A 16,999-nucleotide genomic window follows, 5' to 3' on the forward strand; every position below is an offset into this window, starting at 1 on the left:
GATTACCAAATTTATTAAGGAGATGAATTGTCTGCCCTTCCCTTTCCTTCTCATACCATTCTCATGTCTTTCTGTTTTATGCGTTTACGGTTAAGCAATATCAACATTTTATATTAATTTTTTTATAAAAATAATAAGATAAAAATTAATGTTAACGTAACTAAACCGTGACCTCACAAAATAAGAAGGTATGAGGAGGGGAGGGCAGACAATCCATCTCCATTTATTAAAGGAGGAACGTGATTAAGGTACTAAAACGTCAAATTAAGGCACTAAAAACATCAAATGAGTTGCAAATGATAAAAATACCCTGCGAGGATCAAACGGTGATATCAGAGCCACCAGACACAAAAATCAAGCTCGCTATATTCACCAGTTTCCCAAAATAGGCAACGCGCCTCTTTTTAATTTCAAAATCTACGCGCCCATCGCCACCTTCTCACTTCAAATCCAACGTATATTCTAGTGCACGCGTTTCACATTCTCCCTTGAGTGCGTATGCATTGGCACCAGTGACCGCTGTATATAAACCAGAAAATTTGGGATTTTTGTCGACTTTTGTCTGCTGCTGGTTCACTTTACTTGCGCATTCGGCTTCTTTCTCTGAAACCATTACGGATCACAGCCGCCGAGGCTGTAAGGGCGGCGGCGATTCCGTCGAGAAGAAGATGAAGATCTTCGTCAAGACTCTCAAGGGCACGCACTTCGACCTCGAAGTGAAGCCCGAGGACACGGTTAGCATCAATCCTTCTGATTAAATTTAGTTTCTCAATTTTTAATTTCGTGTTAATTTCATAATTTGCATGAAATAATGCTCAATTGTGATCGTATTCGGAGTGCTTTCTAGAGTTTTTGTTTCGAATATCCGTTTGTTTCGTAATTTGGTAAGGGATTAGCGCACTTCGACCTCGAAATGAAATAATGCTCAATCTGTGAATTTACGTTTCCATTATTAATTTAATCCTTGTTTTTTGTTTACCAATTTTCTTATCGTTGTTTTTCTTGAAATTTATGAATTTTGCTGTATGGGAGACTTTGGAATAGCATTGGGCTTTCTAGTTGTAGGAAATGTAGTTTGTTGGTGTTGTAAATTATAATTTTACGTTGCTGTCTGCTACGCGGAAATCGCTGACTACTTGATCGAAGATACGATAATCATGACCAACTGATATTCTCTCTAGGTTGCTGATGTGAAGAAACATATAGAAGCTTGTAAGGGTTCAGATGTTTACCCTGCTTCACAACAGATGCTAATTCATCAAGGAAAAGTGCTTAAAGATGACACAACGTTGGACGGAAATAAAGTTGCGGAAAATAGCTTTGTTGTGATAATGTTGACTAAGGTAATGGTTTCTTCTTCGATTCAGTAATTTAAGAGTAATGGTAGGAAGACTAAATTTGCAAACTAAATGATGTGTCACTAATAGGAATAAGCACGTTTATCAACGTTTAAGTAATCAACAAATGATCAACTTCCATGTCCTTTAGTTTTCAAAACTTTGTCTCCAAATTTAGTCTCCCTAGCAAGCATTACCCGTAATTTAAAGTGCTACATTTCCTTAAAATAAGATTTTCCTGAAACGTGTAGGCAGCATGCGGGTTTGCGACAGTGTGTATTATATATAATGTGTACTTTTGGATTGTGTCACAAAACATAGTTTTAGCTTCAGGAAATGGGGATCGAACCAAGCATATGGGTATTACAAATAGGAATTCAAACTGGCCCGGTTGAGACCGTATTCACTTGAATTATTCAGTTAGTAGTGACAGTGAGCTTGGAAAGTAAAAATAAATAACGCAATGACAGTACTTATCCTTGTATTATAGCTGATGTCTTGGTAAAGAAGCATTCATGGAGAGGTATTATGTTTTATGGCACTAATTAGTTTTGAAATTTCTGTTTTGAGATGATGTCGTATTCTTGTCTTGTGATTGCCGTGTTTCTTTCATGTATAATTTATGCGCAACTCTAGTAATACTTTAGTGTAAAATTTGTTTCCTTGAAGTTGGTGATGTCATCGGAATACCCTGGTTCTCTCACATCTGATTTATGCTAAGTTGCTAACTACTTGTCTAGTTGAAATTCCTTCTCCCACCAGCTCAGACCTTAGTCTCTATAATGTTGCTTGATCTTTTTTTTCTTTGTCTGTTTAGAATGTGACAAGCTTCTGACAAAAAAAAAATGTTGAACGGACACAAGTTGTTATTATGCTCAACTCCTGTTTAATGGTTGTTGACTTTATATTACTTAAAAATGCTAGAGTAAGAGCCCACCTGGCGGTGAAGGTTCAGGTGCATCAACAGCGGCTACAACTGAGGTAAGAGTTTCATCCTCTTGTCATTGTTTACATTGGTTCAGTAACCCAGAGTCCCAGACTGGCTGAGAATGGTGCGGCAACATATAATTGTTTCCGAATGCTCGCAGGCTAAATTTTAAAATTCTGATGCTTAAATTTGTTTCTTGAGATAGGCATCTTCTGTTAGTGTGACAAAATTTATAAGGATTTTCTTTAGAAGATGTTATAGTGGCTGACAAATTAGGGTACTTTTCGTGTTGAGTGCTTATATGCAATCGTTGTAATGTTTAAACATAAGACATGGTTAGCTTGGATGGCTGGTATTTGATATTAAAAAGTTGAAAGCCTCAAATTTTCTGGGTGAAATGATGTTCTTTTGTAAATTTTCTCTCCCTCGTTCTACTCTTCGGGAGAAGATATACCTGATGCTCGTTTTAAAATATGTGCAGGCACCACAGCCAAGTGCACATACTGGTGCTCCAACTGCGACATTAACGGCAACTCCGGCCCCTGCAGCAGCCTCAGCACTGTGAGTTAGAGATCTTTCATGCCATTATTTTTTTTATAAGTTTTAGGTGTAGCAACAACATGTTCTTCATCTTTCTTTATACATGTTTTGTTTGTTATTATCTTAATTTCTCAGGCCTGCACCTGTTACCACACCTGCTCCTGTCGCTTCCCCTACCACGGAGTGAGTATTATTATTCCTTCTGGTGATGCTCTCTGTTTGAAATTTGGAGCCTCATGTGTTTCATATTCATGTATTTAGTATTACCTCTGTTTGCTTCTCCCCACCCCTTCCTTATTGGCTTTGCATATTCTTTTCTTGTCTAAAAGTAATTCAGTGTAATTGTTGAAGCAGTTCACAAGCAGATTCTTACGGCCAAGCTGCATCTGATCTGGTAGCTGGAACTAACTTGGAGGGAACAATTCAGCAAATTCTAGATATGGGTGGAGGGACGTGGGACAGGGATACTGTTGTACGTGCTCTTCGTGCTGCATTCAACAACCCAGCAAGAGCTATTGACTATCTTTATTCTGTAAGCGAAGATGTTGTAATGACAAATTTACAAGTTGATCTACCTCTTTTAGTTATATACCTTCCAAATTATGTCCTAAGCTTTCAACAAGGGTAACAAGGTTGAGTAGTATTATTGATAAAAAAAATTGTTGATGGTAGTGATTTTCAGAACCAAAGAGCAGCAGTTATCCCTGCTCTTGGATTATTGATGTCTTTTCCTTTTGATGTCAATTTCGTGTTTCTTGAAGGGTATCCCTGAGCAACCTGAAGCTCCACCTACAGTCCCTATTCCTGTGAGTGAGCAAGTCACAAACCCTCCAGCACAACCAGCATCCGCTCCTCCAAGCAGACCTAATGCCGATCCTTTAAATCTGTTTCCGCAGGTACTTCTTAATGCAGAACTCTAACAAATTATGGTAGGGAATTTTCTTTAGGTAAACTTGAATTTTGTTGAAGCAGGGCCTTCCGAACGTGGGTGCTGGTGGTGCAGGCAATCTTGATTTTCTTCGTGACAACCAACAGGTCATCTCTCTCTCTCTCTCTCTCTCTCTCTCTCTCTCTCTCCCCTTCTCTCTATCTATATGTTGCTTGTGCGTGTGTGCACATCTGTGCACACAGCCATGCTTAAACATTGTGGTTTCCTTTCTAAATTTTTTTATTAAAAACCTGCTTTATAACCTTGTACTTGGTGTTGTTTGTTTCAGTTCCAAGCCTTGCGATCTATGGTGCAGGCTAATCCACAAATATTGCAGGTTCTTTCCCACCCAAATGTGATGTATTTACCATCTTCTTTTGGCACTCATTATATTATTCTGGTCACAGCCTATGCTTCAAGAGTTGGGGAAACAAAACCCTAATCTAGTGAGGCTAATTGGCACGCATCAGGCTGACTTCCTTCGCCTGATTAACGAACCTGCTGAAGGTGGAGAAGGGTAAGGAGCTTATCTTACCTTCTATGTAGTATTTTAGTCTTTAGTGGCGTCATGTTGGTTACATGTCTGTTAACATTTACGCACGTTTATGGTGCACATTGTTCAATTTGTTTCAGGAACGTACTGGGAGATGCAGCAGTGCCACAGGCAATAACTATCACTCGTGAGGAGCGTGAAGCTATAGAACGTGTAAGTTCTTTCTTTTCTTTGTTACTCTGTTAATTAAATAGATGCAGTGCATAGGAATGTAGTTATAATTATGTTAAATAACAAGTTGGAACGTGTTTCAATAGAACATATCTAAGATGAAAACAGAACATACAGCCTTGTGGTCACCTCTACTTGAACAAACTTAACTGAAATTCATCAATTGTAAAGTGTATTTTTCATTTAAGCAAATACACGTTACGAGGAAAGTAGGGATCTTACAGAACTTGATGAATGTCCAATCGTTAACCTCAAGGGTTTGAAAGTGTTTCGGTCTTGTTCTATCTTCCTAGAAACGTGTGGCGCTTTGTTGGAAACATTTCTACATTCATTACCTGATCGGCTTGATGGTTTCAGAAGTTTTAATTTTCTTCTTGTGGCTACTGTATCCACTCTTTTGAATGATGTTAGGAACTCATGATTTCTCCGGTTTTAAGAGTTGTCATATTCGTTTAACAATTGATGATTTGTTTCCTACTCTTCTTTGAGAAGAAGACGATTTTCGTTCTCATTGATGATTTCTTTTCTCGCCCAGCTTGAAGCAATGGGGTTCGCTCGAGCAATTGTATTGCAGGTGTTCTTTGCCTGCAACAAGAACGAAGAATTGGCCGCCAACTACCTCTTAGACCACATGCATGAATTTGAGGACTAAATCTATGGAAGATCACCGGTCCAACCCGTCATCTGAAAAATGAAAAATATTTGAAGAACCCCTCTTCTGGCCTCCATTTCTAGATCTATTGCTTTTTTTTCCCCTTCACATTTAACCCTTCTTAGTTTGGAGTTTGGATTATATGTGGGTTGTCTGTAATGCACAAGAATATAACTTCTTCGCAAATCTGCTCTCTTCGTTTCTTCTTTTTTCCCATCTATGCAAGACAAGAATTTTTTTAGTAGGATAGTCTGATCATGTGATTGGTTAGGCACTCTCACAAGCAGTGGCAGATACAGGAAATATTATGGGGAGGGTCAATAAGAATAACGCGTCCAGAGCACAAATTTTTTTGGACGTAATAGCATGCAAATGGCATTTCATCAAGCCTTGATAGGCCCGAGTCATTTGTCAAGTCTTATTGCATGCTTGTCGACAAATGCCAACAGCTTTCAAGTGAGCACGTCGACAGATGTCAACATATATTGAGTGAGCTTTTTGACACATACTCATAGCAATTCGTCTAGCAGTTGAAGGGCAATGGGCATCTCAAATTTTCAATTGGTAACACCATCTCTTCCATAAAGAACTTCTGAGCTTGGGGGGTCCCAAGGTGGATTCGTCCTTGCTCATAAAGAATGGGATCCGGTATTTTGAATTGTAGTTTTGTGGGATCAAATGTTGTCCAAATACAAGAAGATCCGTTGTAAGAGTGGCTTGACTAGTCACATGGTAAGACGTTTTTACTTAATTTTTTAATACCGTTCAACGTATTTTCCCCCGTAAAAATGGTTGCTAAATAGCCGATTAAAAATGGAGCATGACATGGCATCTATGGCGTTGATCCTGAAAGAAAAACAAGATAAATTTCCGTCGAGGTCCGTCTTGGTCCAAATATCGTCACAAAACATCAGGAAGGCGAAGGCCACACATTCTATGGCACACAAATAATGAATGCAGGACAAGAAATTTACGGTCGCCGTCGCAGTATTCAGCGTGAACGCATGGTTTTGAATCTTATTTGCAGTGCGCTGTCGCAATATCTTCCAAATTAGCCATAATGAATACAAAGATAAACGAAGACCACAAAGCCGCACAAAAACAATAAAAAAACATAGTTGTAATAATAATCGACGAGAAAACGTGATGGTCGGCAGTGCCTATATAGCCTTACATTCACAAGGATTTACCATACAGTCGAAGAAAACCGAGAATAAAATTTACACACAAAGTGAGAGGAGAGCAAATAATAGAGTTTTATGTTTTTATTAGAGGTGTGTTAGTGTTAGTGTTTGATAGAGTGAATTCTAATGGGGAAAAGAATGAACAGAGAGAGAAGAAGGTGGTTGTTTCTTTTGTTCTGCAGCAACTCAGAAGAAGGACATTGTTTTCATTGAATGCCTCTATCTCTTGCACACAACGTGCAAGAAGAGATATATTGCTTTACAAAACTGAGCTGGATCAAAAACATTTAAAACAGATCTCAGCCACACATTTAGCTAATAGCTAAGATCATCACACATGGCACTCATGACCTTTACATCTATATATCTTCTCACTTAGTATTTAACATAAGTGCATACACATATTAACATCACAGCTTATTTCTAATCAGCTATAGACTTATAATTCAACACTCCCCTTTAAGTCTAAAGCTGATTTCACTCCAAGTTTGCTTCTGAGAAAATTAAATCGATCTTTGGTGAGAGGCTTTGTGAAGATATCTGCCAATTGTTCTTCTGTGGGACAGTAGATCAGATCAATGATGCCTTCTTGTAGAGCATCTTTGATAAAATGAAACCTCCTGTCAATATGTTTAGTTTTCTGATGAAACACAGGATTCTTGGTGATTGCAATTGCAGCAGTGTTGTCACAATGCATTGGAGTTGCTTCAGTTTGTAACTCACCAAAATCTTCAAGAACAAACCGAAGCCAAATAGCTTGAGCAGTTGCCTCAGAGGCACTGATATACTCTGCTTCTGCAGTGGAGAGGGCTACACAATTTTGTTTCACCGAAGCCCATGAAAACACCCCACTGCCAAAAGAAAAAGCATATCCAGAAGTACTCTTGCTATCATCAACAGATCCTCCCCAATCACTATCACAAAAACCAATCAACATTGCCTTCTTTCCCTTCACATACTCCAAGCCATAATCCAGGGTGCCTTTAATGTATCTTAGCACTCTTTTAGCAGTACCAAAATGCTTGTTTGTGGGGCTGTGCATGAATCTAGCAAGAAGACTGGAAGCATACATTATATCTGGTCGAGTGGCTGTAAGATATAGCAGACTTCCCACAATTCTTCTATATTGTTCCTCATTTGCTGATCCACTATCATCATCTTTACACAGTTTGTCTGAAGGAACAAGAGGAGTAGATACAGATTTGCATTCACTTAGGCCAAATTTGTTCAACAGAGAGACAACATATTTTCTTTGGTGAATGAAAATGCTAGACTGAGTTTGAATAATTCCCATGCCAAGAAAATGATGGAGAAGACCCAAATCAGTCATTTCATATTTGATCATCATATCTTCCTTAAATTCTTTCAATAGATCATTGTTGTTCCCAGTATACACAATGTCATCCACGTAGATTGAAACAATCAGAATTTCATCTCCCCTTGTTTTGGTGTAAAGAGTAGCCTCACTTAGGCTTTTCATAAAACCACACTGTGTAAAATATGTATCAATCTCCCCATACCAAGCTCTGGGAGCCTGTTTGAGACCATAGAGAGCTTTATGGAGTTTATACACTTTGTCTTCCTTTCCTGTGATTACAAATCCATCAGGTTGCTCTACAAACACCTCCTCTTCCAGAACACCATTAAGAAAAGCCGATTTTACATCAAGCTGATAGAGTTTCCAACTCTTTTGTGCAGCCAAGGCAATGAGAGTTCTGATTGTATCCAACCTAGCAACAGGGGCAAAAGTCTCATTATAGTCTATTCCTGGTTTCTAGGCATATCCCTTTGCAACAAGCCTAGCCTTGTTCTTTTGCACAGTTCCATCAAGGTTGAGTTTGGTTTTAAATACCCATTTAACTCCAATTATAGGCTTATTAGTTGGTCTGTCTACCAACTTCCAGGTTGCATTCTTCTCTATCATGGAAAGCTCATCCTTCATAGCTTTCATCCAAGACTCATCCTTTGCAGCATCTTCATACTTTTCTGGTTCTATGATGCACAAATTGCATTGAGCAAGAACATCTTCCAGATTTCTCCATTTCAATGGAGTATGATCAAAAGCTTGTGAATCTCTCACATTTTCACATAATCTGCTAGAGAACTCACTTGACTGTGCTTGTGGAGTAATCTGAGCATCATCAGTATCCCTTAGAGTTTCTCTCAAATAACCTGGTGATGGATTATTTGAGACTTGAGTCTCATCATCTGTGAACTCACTCCTTGATATCTCAATTGACTGCCATTCATAATTAGGCATAGTCACCTGTTTATTTGAGCTTCCCTGCCAGTCCCAACTTGAATCTTCATCAATCACAACATCTCTTGACAGTATCAACCTTTTGGAGAGTGGATCAAAAATTCTGTACCCTTTCTCACACTTAGCATAACCAACAAAAACTCCCTTTATACTTTTAGCTTCTAGTTTGTGCCTTAGCTCAGATGGAGTGTGAATATAACAGATTGAACCAAAGACCTTCAAATGAGCAATACCAGGTTTCCTTCCACTGTAGGCTTCAAAGGGGGTTATGTTGGCAAGAGATTTGGTGGGACATCGATTTAAAATGTAAACTGCAGTATGTACAGCTTCTGCCCACATATAGTACGGCATTCCTTTATCATGTAGCATAGACTTAGCCATTTCAATCACTGTTCTATTTTTCCTCTCAACCACACCATTTTGTTGTGGTGTGTATGCAAGAGAGAGTTGTCTTTGAATGCCTTCTGTGTCACAGAAATGATTGAACTCAGAAGACAAGAACTCCCCTCCTCTGTCACTCCTCAAGCATTTCACCTTTAAACCAGTTTGCAGCTCAGTCATTGCTTTAAATTTCTTGAAGCAAGAAAAAGCATCAGATTTATATCTAAGAAAGTATACCCAAATCATTCTTATTGCATCATCCACAATCAACATAAAATACTTGTTTCCTCCAGTGGATTCATTTCTCATTGGTCCACATAGATCAACATGAATCAATTCAAGTGGAGCACCTGCTCTTTGTGCTTGACCACTAGGAAAACTTTCTCTGTGTTGCTTACCATATTAACAGCCTTCACAGACTCTATCATACTCATCTAGATATGGTAGACCATGAACCATGTCTTTATCCTTCAATTGTTTGATTCCACCAAAGTTTAGGTGACCTAATCTTCTGTGCCAAGTCAAAGAACAATGAGCAAGACTAGTCTTCAACACAAGTTGTTTCTCAGGCCTTAGAGATAGAGGATAGCACCTGTTTTCTTTCATTTTCACACGGATAATTTGACTTTCCAGATAAGGACCATCAAAAACAGTACACATATGTCCACCAAACACAAGATAATATCCGTGCTCATCCGTTTGTCCTACACTTAATAGATTCTCTTTCAAACCAGGTAAGTACATGACTTCTCTGATGTATTTCTTCCCTCTGTTAGTTTCAATTTCCAGTGATCCTATTCCTACCACATTAACTAACACTCCTGTTGGCATTTGAACTTTCCCTGCAACATTTGTCTTCATATCAACAAGAAGATCAACATTCCCTGTCATATGATTACTGCAGCCACTATCTATATACCATTCCCCATTAACTTTTGTTTCAGCAATAGCACTATTTGCATAAAATAAATTTCCAGTCATCTCCATTTGATTTGTACAGTTTGCTTTCTGAATAACTTTTCCAGCAGTACATTCTTTTGCCCAATGACCAAATTTATCACAGTTATAGCACTTGGATTTCCCTTTATGCCTACATTCACCATAATGAAATTTGGAGCACACTTTGCACTAAGGTTTTGTACCCTCTTGACCCATGGTTAGAGAATGAGAACTATTCTGTGCAGAATTAGAAAATGACTTTTGCTGAAACTTGGGTTTTGAGTCCCACTTTTTACCCTTTTGATTCCAATTTCTCTGTGGCTTAAAAGTACTAGACTGAGCATAACTTCGATTCTGCCCTTTTGAATTAACAGTAAGAGAAGAAAATGCTCTCTCAGTTGCATCAGAGGAATGCAAATCAAACCTCTGCTCTTGACTCTTCAATATAGCTAGTACTTCTTGCAGTTCAACAGTCTCTAAACATTTGGTATTTTCTATCACTAAACATATAGGATCATACATCTTAGTGAGACTAATTAACACATTCTGAACTAATCTCTCATTTGATAGAGCTTCACCAAACGTCTTCATTTGATTAATCAGATCATTTAAACGAGTAAGATACCCAGTCAAAGATTCATCATCACGCATTCTAGCATATTCAAATTCACGTCTAAGATTCTGAAGTTTTACAGATCTAACCTGATCACCACCATGGTATTCTCCATACAAGAGATCCCATGCCATCTTAGCTGAATCAGCGTTAGCAATTCGAGGAAAGATCTGATCAGATACTGCATTTTGAATGATTCCTAGGGCCTTTGCATCCTTCATAGACATAACAGTCATTTCTTCATCTACTGCATCGTCCGATGACCCTTCGGCTTCCTTCTTCTTCTTCGAGTCAGGGGTTGTAATCCCTTTCTCCACCAGGTTCCATAACCCAAGCGATTTGAAGATTGTTGCCATCTTAATCCTCCAGAACTCGTAGTTCTCACCGAAGAAAATTGGAGTTCTCACCTCCGAGCTTCCAGATCCAGACATCTTGGTCCGACTGTTGATTTTCTCCTCAAATAGAACTCTGGCAACCTTCACCGAGTTTCGACTTAGCTCAGTGACTTCACAGCTTCACGCCCAGACTCAGTTGATCGGAACCGGCTCTGATACCATGTTAGTGTTTGATAGAGTGAATTCTAATGGGGAAAAGAATGAACAGAGAGAGAAGAAGGTGGTTGTTTCTTTTGTTCTGCAGCAACTCAGAAGAAGGACATTGTTTTCATTGAATGCCTCTATCTCTTGCACACAACGTGCAAGAAGAGATATATTACTTTACAAAACTGAGCTGGATCAAAAACATTTAAAACAGATCTCAGCCACACATTTAGCTAATAGCTAAGATCATCACACATGGCACTCATGACCTTTACATCTATATATCTTCTCACTTAGTATTTAACATAAGTGCATACACATATTAACATCACAGCTTATTTCTAATCAGCTATAGACTTATAATTCAACAGTTAGGAATGACGCCGAGGACCGTCACTCAAGTTCTGCTCCTTCTCAATGTAAAAAAGTTCGTAGGTTTTACTCCTGTTGCGAAGGAGATAAACTATGGTAGGAGTTTGAACTCAACGTGAAATCAACTAGTTAGATCAAAATTCAGAATCTCGTGCTTTTGTATAAGCGCTTTACAGATGAACATCCTTTTCAAATTTTGCTACTTATCGGTATATAAGATTTTTCAGGCGCACTCCCAGTCAATCCTGCTTAGCATGCGAGTTAATTATATACACATTATATATAATCTTTCACTAGGAGTTGCCTACTTGGCTACTTTCTCCCTAAAAAGATATTTGACCTACTTCTTTTTGTTCTTCGATCTGTCAATGAAGCAAACACAGAAAACGCGCGGGGTGAGGTGGTACGTCTTTTGTTCTTCCATTTTTTATGTTTGGTTCGTCGTTTAAGTTGCAGCTGTACAGCAAATAATAGAAAGAGGTGGAGTGCTCTTTTTGTATTTTGGTATGTCTGGAATCAAATCCAATCTTGCATATTCGAAGTCGATATCAAGGTGCTGAATATTCAACGATGACTCACTGTATTGTATAATATAATGCATCCCACCGTAAATCGCAAAGGAAGGGCATGACTTATATATTGGGTTTGAATTATCATGAACGATGACAACTTAATCATGTAACTAGGAGAAAGTTGAGGGTTCACTGTAAAATCAATTGTCAATATGAAAAGTAGTTTAACCTCTTATAAGTCTTGCAATGGATGGCGTGAAGTAGGTGTTGTTGTTTGGCTTCACACTAGGGCAATGCTCTGGTACCATTGGAAAAGTTGAGGTTACAGTATAATACTATTTGGCAATAAGGGAATAGCTTAATTACTTAAAAGGTCTTGTAAGGTTCCTGTTTCTATTAATGTGAGATTCATTCTCAACATAAGTCGCATTATCGTCGTATGTGGAAACAATAATTTATTTGGACGTAACTCAACTTCGAATGAAGCACAATATACATCGTTGTGTTTTTGTGCATTCGAAGAAAGTTGAGATTTCACCACAAAACTAAGTAACCCGACTACTTATAAGCACATACAAAACCTTTCTTTTTCTCAATGTAGGATTAATACTCTCAACAACATTAAATAATTTACTGTCTGGTCTAAGTTAGTCCAACATTTAGTATCTATAAATATTTTTAGATACAGCAACCGGCAAGTGCCCGAAATGAAAGAAACCAGAAAATCTCTAGGGATTGCTTGATTCTGCCTCTATACTTTACAAGAAAAAAAGATTATGTCCTCTATACGTAGATAAATAAATTAGGATGAAGCTGTCCACATACTCTTATTTTACTTTCCACACACGCTTCTTCAACCGTCTAATCGAATGAATTGAAGATGATCAATAAACATAAATTAACAAATTATGTTAAAGATAAAAATGAGTGTATGAATAACAACACCCTACATTATTCTTTCTCACGCCCGCAACATGAAAAGTGAACATACGGTGTGGTTCTTTGACTCATTGACTCTTTTTCTTGATTGGTGTATAGAAAGAAGTAGTCCGGAGCCAAAAAAATTCCTCTCTCGATGGAGTTGTGGTGTTTTAGTCTTCTCCCAGAGCATCGTCGTCGATGGAAAATAAGAGAGTGGATATGTATAGGTTTTACAGTTTTGGCTTTGGAGTCTATAGACAAACATCGGAGGACCTGATTCACTCAAGCACTTGTAAATTCGGATAATTGTATGTAATCTCTATCTTTCAGTGGATTGGTGACGAGAGTTCAACAACATATACCGTCCATAACAAACCTACTTCTTTTACCTCAGTTTTCTTCTCTTTTTTTTATTTTTTTTATTTTTATTATTATTATAAATTTTGTTTTGGTAAAGTTTATATTTGAATGTAAATAGACTAACACATTGTTATAACCAAACGATCTAATACGTAACATTCACACTTTCGCATCACAAGGGTTTACAGTTAACAAACTTCATTAGGTTTTTGTAGATAGGAAACAATTAAACTTTATTATGGTTATCTTTTTTCTTGTTCCCAAATTCTTTTCGGGTGAAAATCATACCACCTATCCATGTGTATGATTGCAATACTATATTAAAAGATTGAAAGCTCCCTACCCGTCAACGTCATATGCATCCACCACCCTTGCAAGTTACAATAATTATATTTTCACATCTTAGACTATGAACTTGTATGAAATGTAGTTTGAAAAGTACTTTTAAATGACTGAAATGTTTTTGCAACAATTATACTTTCACATCTTAGACTATGAGCTTGTTTGAAAAGTACTTTTAAATGATTGAATATGCTTTTAGAAAAAATATTTTTGGGGTCCAAAAGCACTTGAAATGCTTTTCTAGAATTAACTTAGGATTCGTTCGGAAGTACTTTTAAAATGACTGAAAGCATGAAATGCTTTTTTAGAATTGACTTAGGGTTCGTTTGGAAGTGCATTTAAAATGACCAAAAGCGTTTTTAGTCATAATGTTTTTTAAATCAATAGTTAGTAAAAAACCAAGTGGATCCAAAAAAAACTTAAAGTAAGAAGCACAATTTTGGTGCTTTTTACAACCCAAAAGCAATTTCTCAAAAACGTTTTGAGTTATTTTAAAAACATTTTCAAACGAGCCCTTACATTTTTACTAATCATATTCTCTAAAAGTACTTTAATTCATTTTGAAGCTCTTTCCAAACTAACCCTATGTCACCTATTCTTAACCCTTTTTAGAGTAGCTTCAGCGTATGCTGGAGCCCGATGGATAGGCACTCGAACAGGGCCACATCGCCCCAGCAACAAAGTCCAGCCCACGCTAGCAATTGAGCCCGAGGGAGAGGCCCGGCACGAGTAGCTGCCCCGAGAGCCTGATGACCAGGTGATGCAAGGCTGACGCTAAGGCGACGTCAGCCACGTCAATATGTTTTTTGCGTCAGGCGCGTGCGCTTCAAGCGCGCGTGGTGGCACGTCATCTGACATGTTTTTAGAAGTGGGGCTCGACGACACTTTTTTGAAATGTTACCGTTGGGGAAGCCACGTGGCTTCTCCACGTCCGTTGAATTTCAACGGCTACATTTTATGGACCGTTGGATTTCCAACGGTAAATTTTTTTTTTTAAACCTTCATTAATTTCTGCCGTTGGATTTGAGATCAACGGTCCACATTATTCGTCTTTATAAATTAAAAAAAAACAGTAAAAAAATCTGAAATCTTACTGTTGTGCCACATCTGGAGGGTTGGAATTCAAAATTTTTTTAATCCAATGGCAGAGATTAATTATGTGAATAAAAAGTTTTAAAATACTAATATTTTGCATTAGAAATTACAAATAAAATTATTTTATAAATACAAAAATACTAATATTTTATTGCCTATTGCCAGGACTATTCAGTGTAGAGGTGGAGATACAAAAGGCAGTTACTGTTCATTAAGGGCATTTACTATTCACTGGGTGGATTAAATAGTGAATAACCCTAGGGAGCCTTTGTAACGGTAGAGTTGCTCTTAGGCAATCACGTTTTGTTAGGTGATGCACTGTATATGTGTGTGTGTGTGTGTATAAATATATTCATCACATAAAAGTCACATCAACTACAATGCAAAATGTCTTTTTCCTTATAGGTGAGAAATATTAATTTTGAACTCTTGTGAATGAAAATTCGATATAAGAAACTATTATGACAAACTGATAACGTTACTTTAACTCAAATTTGTATTAAAGAAAAGAAAAACATCGAAATCATCCTAACCCTAAGAACAAAAATCATAACTTAAGCAAAACCGGTGAGCCAGAGAGTTTTATCAGAGCAAGGACCACACTGGTTTCCAGGACCCCATCTAGCCCACCCCACTGATCTCTTTGAATCACAATCAAAATCCGAGTGATTTAGAAAGAGTCGCGTACAGTCACGTTGATCTGAGTCATTTTATGGAATTACACTTGGAAAGGTATTGTAGGACACGTGGTTGGGTAGTGGGTGATCGACCACCCTCTCTGTTACTTACGATACTGCCGGAATATTTGAAAGGCCAATTAATACCCATTACCCATGCATATGTAGGTGAACAAGCCTACATATGATTTATCTTAAGATTGATTATTTCCACTGATTAGTGATTACCATCTCATGTTATGTTTTTCACGCTAGCGATATTTTTTACCGTTGATTGAATGCAGTTATGTTCAAATTAACTGTAAAAAAATTACTTATACACGCATAAACGATTGAGTTAATATATCTATGCGTAAAAAAAAAAGCATTCTATTCGTTGTAAATGTTTGGTTTTGGTGACTTTTTCAGTTTTCACCAGTTCACCACCTGTTGCCAGCGTCATGCCTCACGTCAAGCGCACTATGCCTTTCACGCCTTCTATCATTTAGCTACGGCTTTTTTTGTAGTTTTGTGTTTCAATATTTGTTTGTTCCTCTCCTGCCCCATCGTGTAATGCTTGGCTGCATTGATAAATGGAATCCCCCACAGTGTCAGTGTGAACAATCGACTTATTGGCTTAACTTATTTGATCTATACATGGAAATTAAAATGCGTCCAGGTCCTCCGTGAACTAATATTATATAAAACAACATCAATAGTTAGTTAATAATGATGTTCAAGATATTGATGAGGATGGCAAGAATCTGCAACGTAGAAGCCTAATTTGGATGATTATTAAGCGATCCATGTGAAAGAAATTTTTAGTTATGACGGGAATACAAGTAGTACATCACGTGTTTTAATAGAAGTGGTGAGAAATTTTATCTGTTAAGTTATTAACATTTTAGCACACATATCACACCATTTGTATAGTAACACGTGATGTATCACTCTATGTACCGGTCATACTGAAAAACCTCTCATCCATGTGAATCATGATGCGATTTGAAGTTGTTCAATAATTGCTTGACAAATGGTCATATATTTTGAACTCATCTTTACTTAGAAAAAGCTTCTCGCTCGCAAAAAGCGAGTGCGGAAATTTTAGTTATATATACTTTTATCTTTATTTGTAGACCTGTGTTAATAACTTCATGTTAAATATTGCAGGCATATTTAGTTAACAAAAATGATTTCATTGGTTAACCTAAAGTATTTTTCACTTAATTTGTTTTACAAAAGATCATGATTCATGACCATTTTGATTTGCACCATGGCCAAGATATCTAAATTCTAAAAATTAATGTTAGTTCCCAAATTGGCCGAAAAGCGAAAGGAATGATTGATTGATATTTAAGTGCATAGTAAACAAATTGATTATAGAACAACGAGGTGGATTGTCGGCCCTCCTATTTCCATATTCTTCACATCCCCTCCTGTTTTGTGTGGTCACGGTTAAACCACATCAACATTTTATATTCCTATTACTTTTTGTTTTATTATTTTTATAAAAAAAAATCAATATAAAATGTTGACGTGACTTAACTGTAACCACACAAACAGAAGGGATGGAAAGATTATGGAAATGGGAGGGCAGACAATCCACCTCCATAGAACAATCCTTGCCTACCTAAATATTATTCGTTATCGATTTATAGAACTCCATTTTTATAATTAGAACCGTTCATATTATAAATCATTCTATAAAGATCTCGT

The 16,999-nt window shown here is 37.4% G+C and overlaps 2 protein-coding genes across 2 annotated transcripts; one reads left to right on the forward strand and one right to left on the reverse strand.

Moving 5' to 3' along the window:
* The first annotated feature begins 547 nt into the window (after nucleotides 1–547).
* Nucleotides 548–5,350, forward strand: LOC126608599 (ubiquitin receptor RAD23c-like). The gene is made up of 12 exons (XM_050276552.1): nucleotides 548–734; nucleotides 1,182–1,343; nucleotides 2,262–2,318; nucleotides 2,747–2,826; nucleotides 2,941–2,988; nucleotides 3,160–3,337; nucleotides 3,567–3,701; nucleotides 3,778–3,840; nucleotides 4,023–4,070; nucleotides 4,141–4,250; nucleotides 4,367–4,439; nucleotides 4,993–5,350. The coding sequence occupies exons 1-12, from the start codon at nucleotides 669–671 to the stop codon at nucleotides 5,107–5,109; spliced, it is 1,137 nt and encodes a 378-aa protein (XP_050132509.1). The 5' UTR covers nucleotides 548–668; the 3' UTR covers nucleotides 5,110–5,350.
* Nucleotides 5,351–9,756: 4,406 nt separating this feature from the next.
* On the reverse strand, nucleotides 9,757–10,917 carry LOC126608889 (uncharacterized). The gene has a single exon (XM_050276903.1). It carries the CDS (start codon nucleotides 10,915–10,917, stop codon nucleotides 10,063–10,065), a length of 855 nt encoding a protein of 284 aa, XP_050132860.1. The 3' UTR covers nucleotides 9,757–10,062.
* Nucleotides 10,918–16,999: the final 6,082 nt, after the last annotated feature.

This window comes from Malus sylvestris, chromosome 16, assembly GCF_916048215.2.
Source record: "Malus sylvestris chromosome 16, drMalSylv7.2, whole genome shotgun sequence".
In the NCBI taxonomy this organism is placed as follows: domain Eukaryota; kingdom Viridiplantae; phylum Streptophyta; class Magnoliopsida; order Rosales; family Rosaceae; genus Malus; species Malus sylvestris.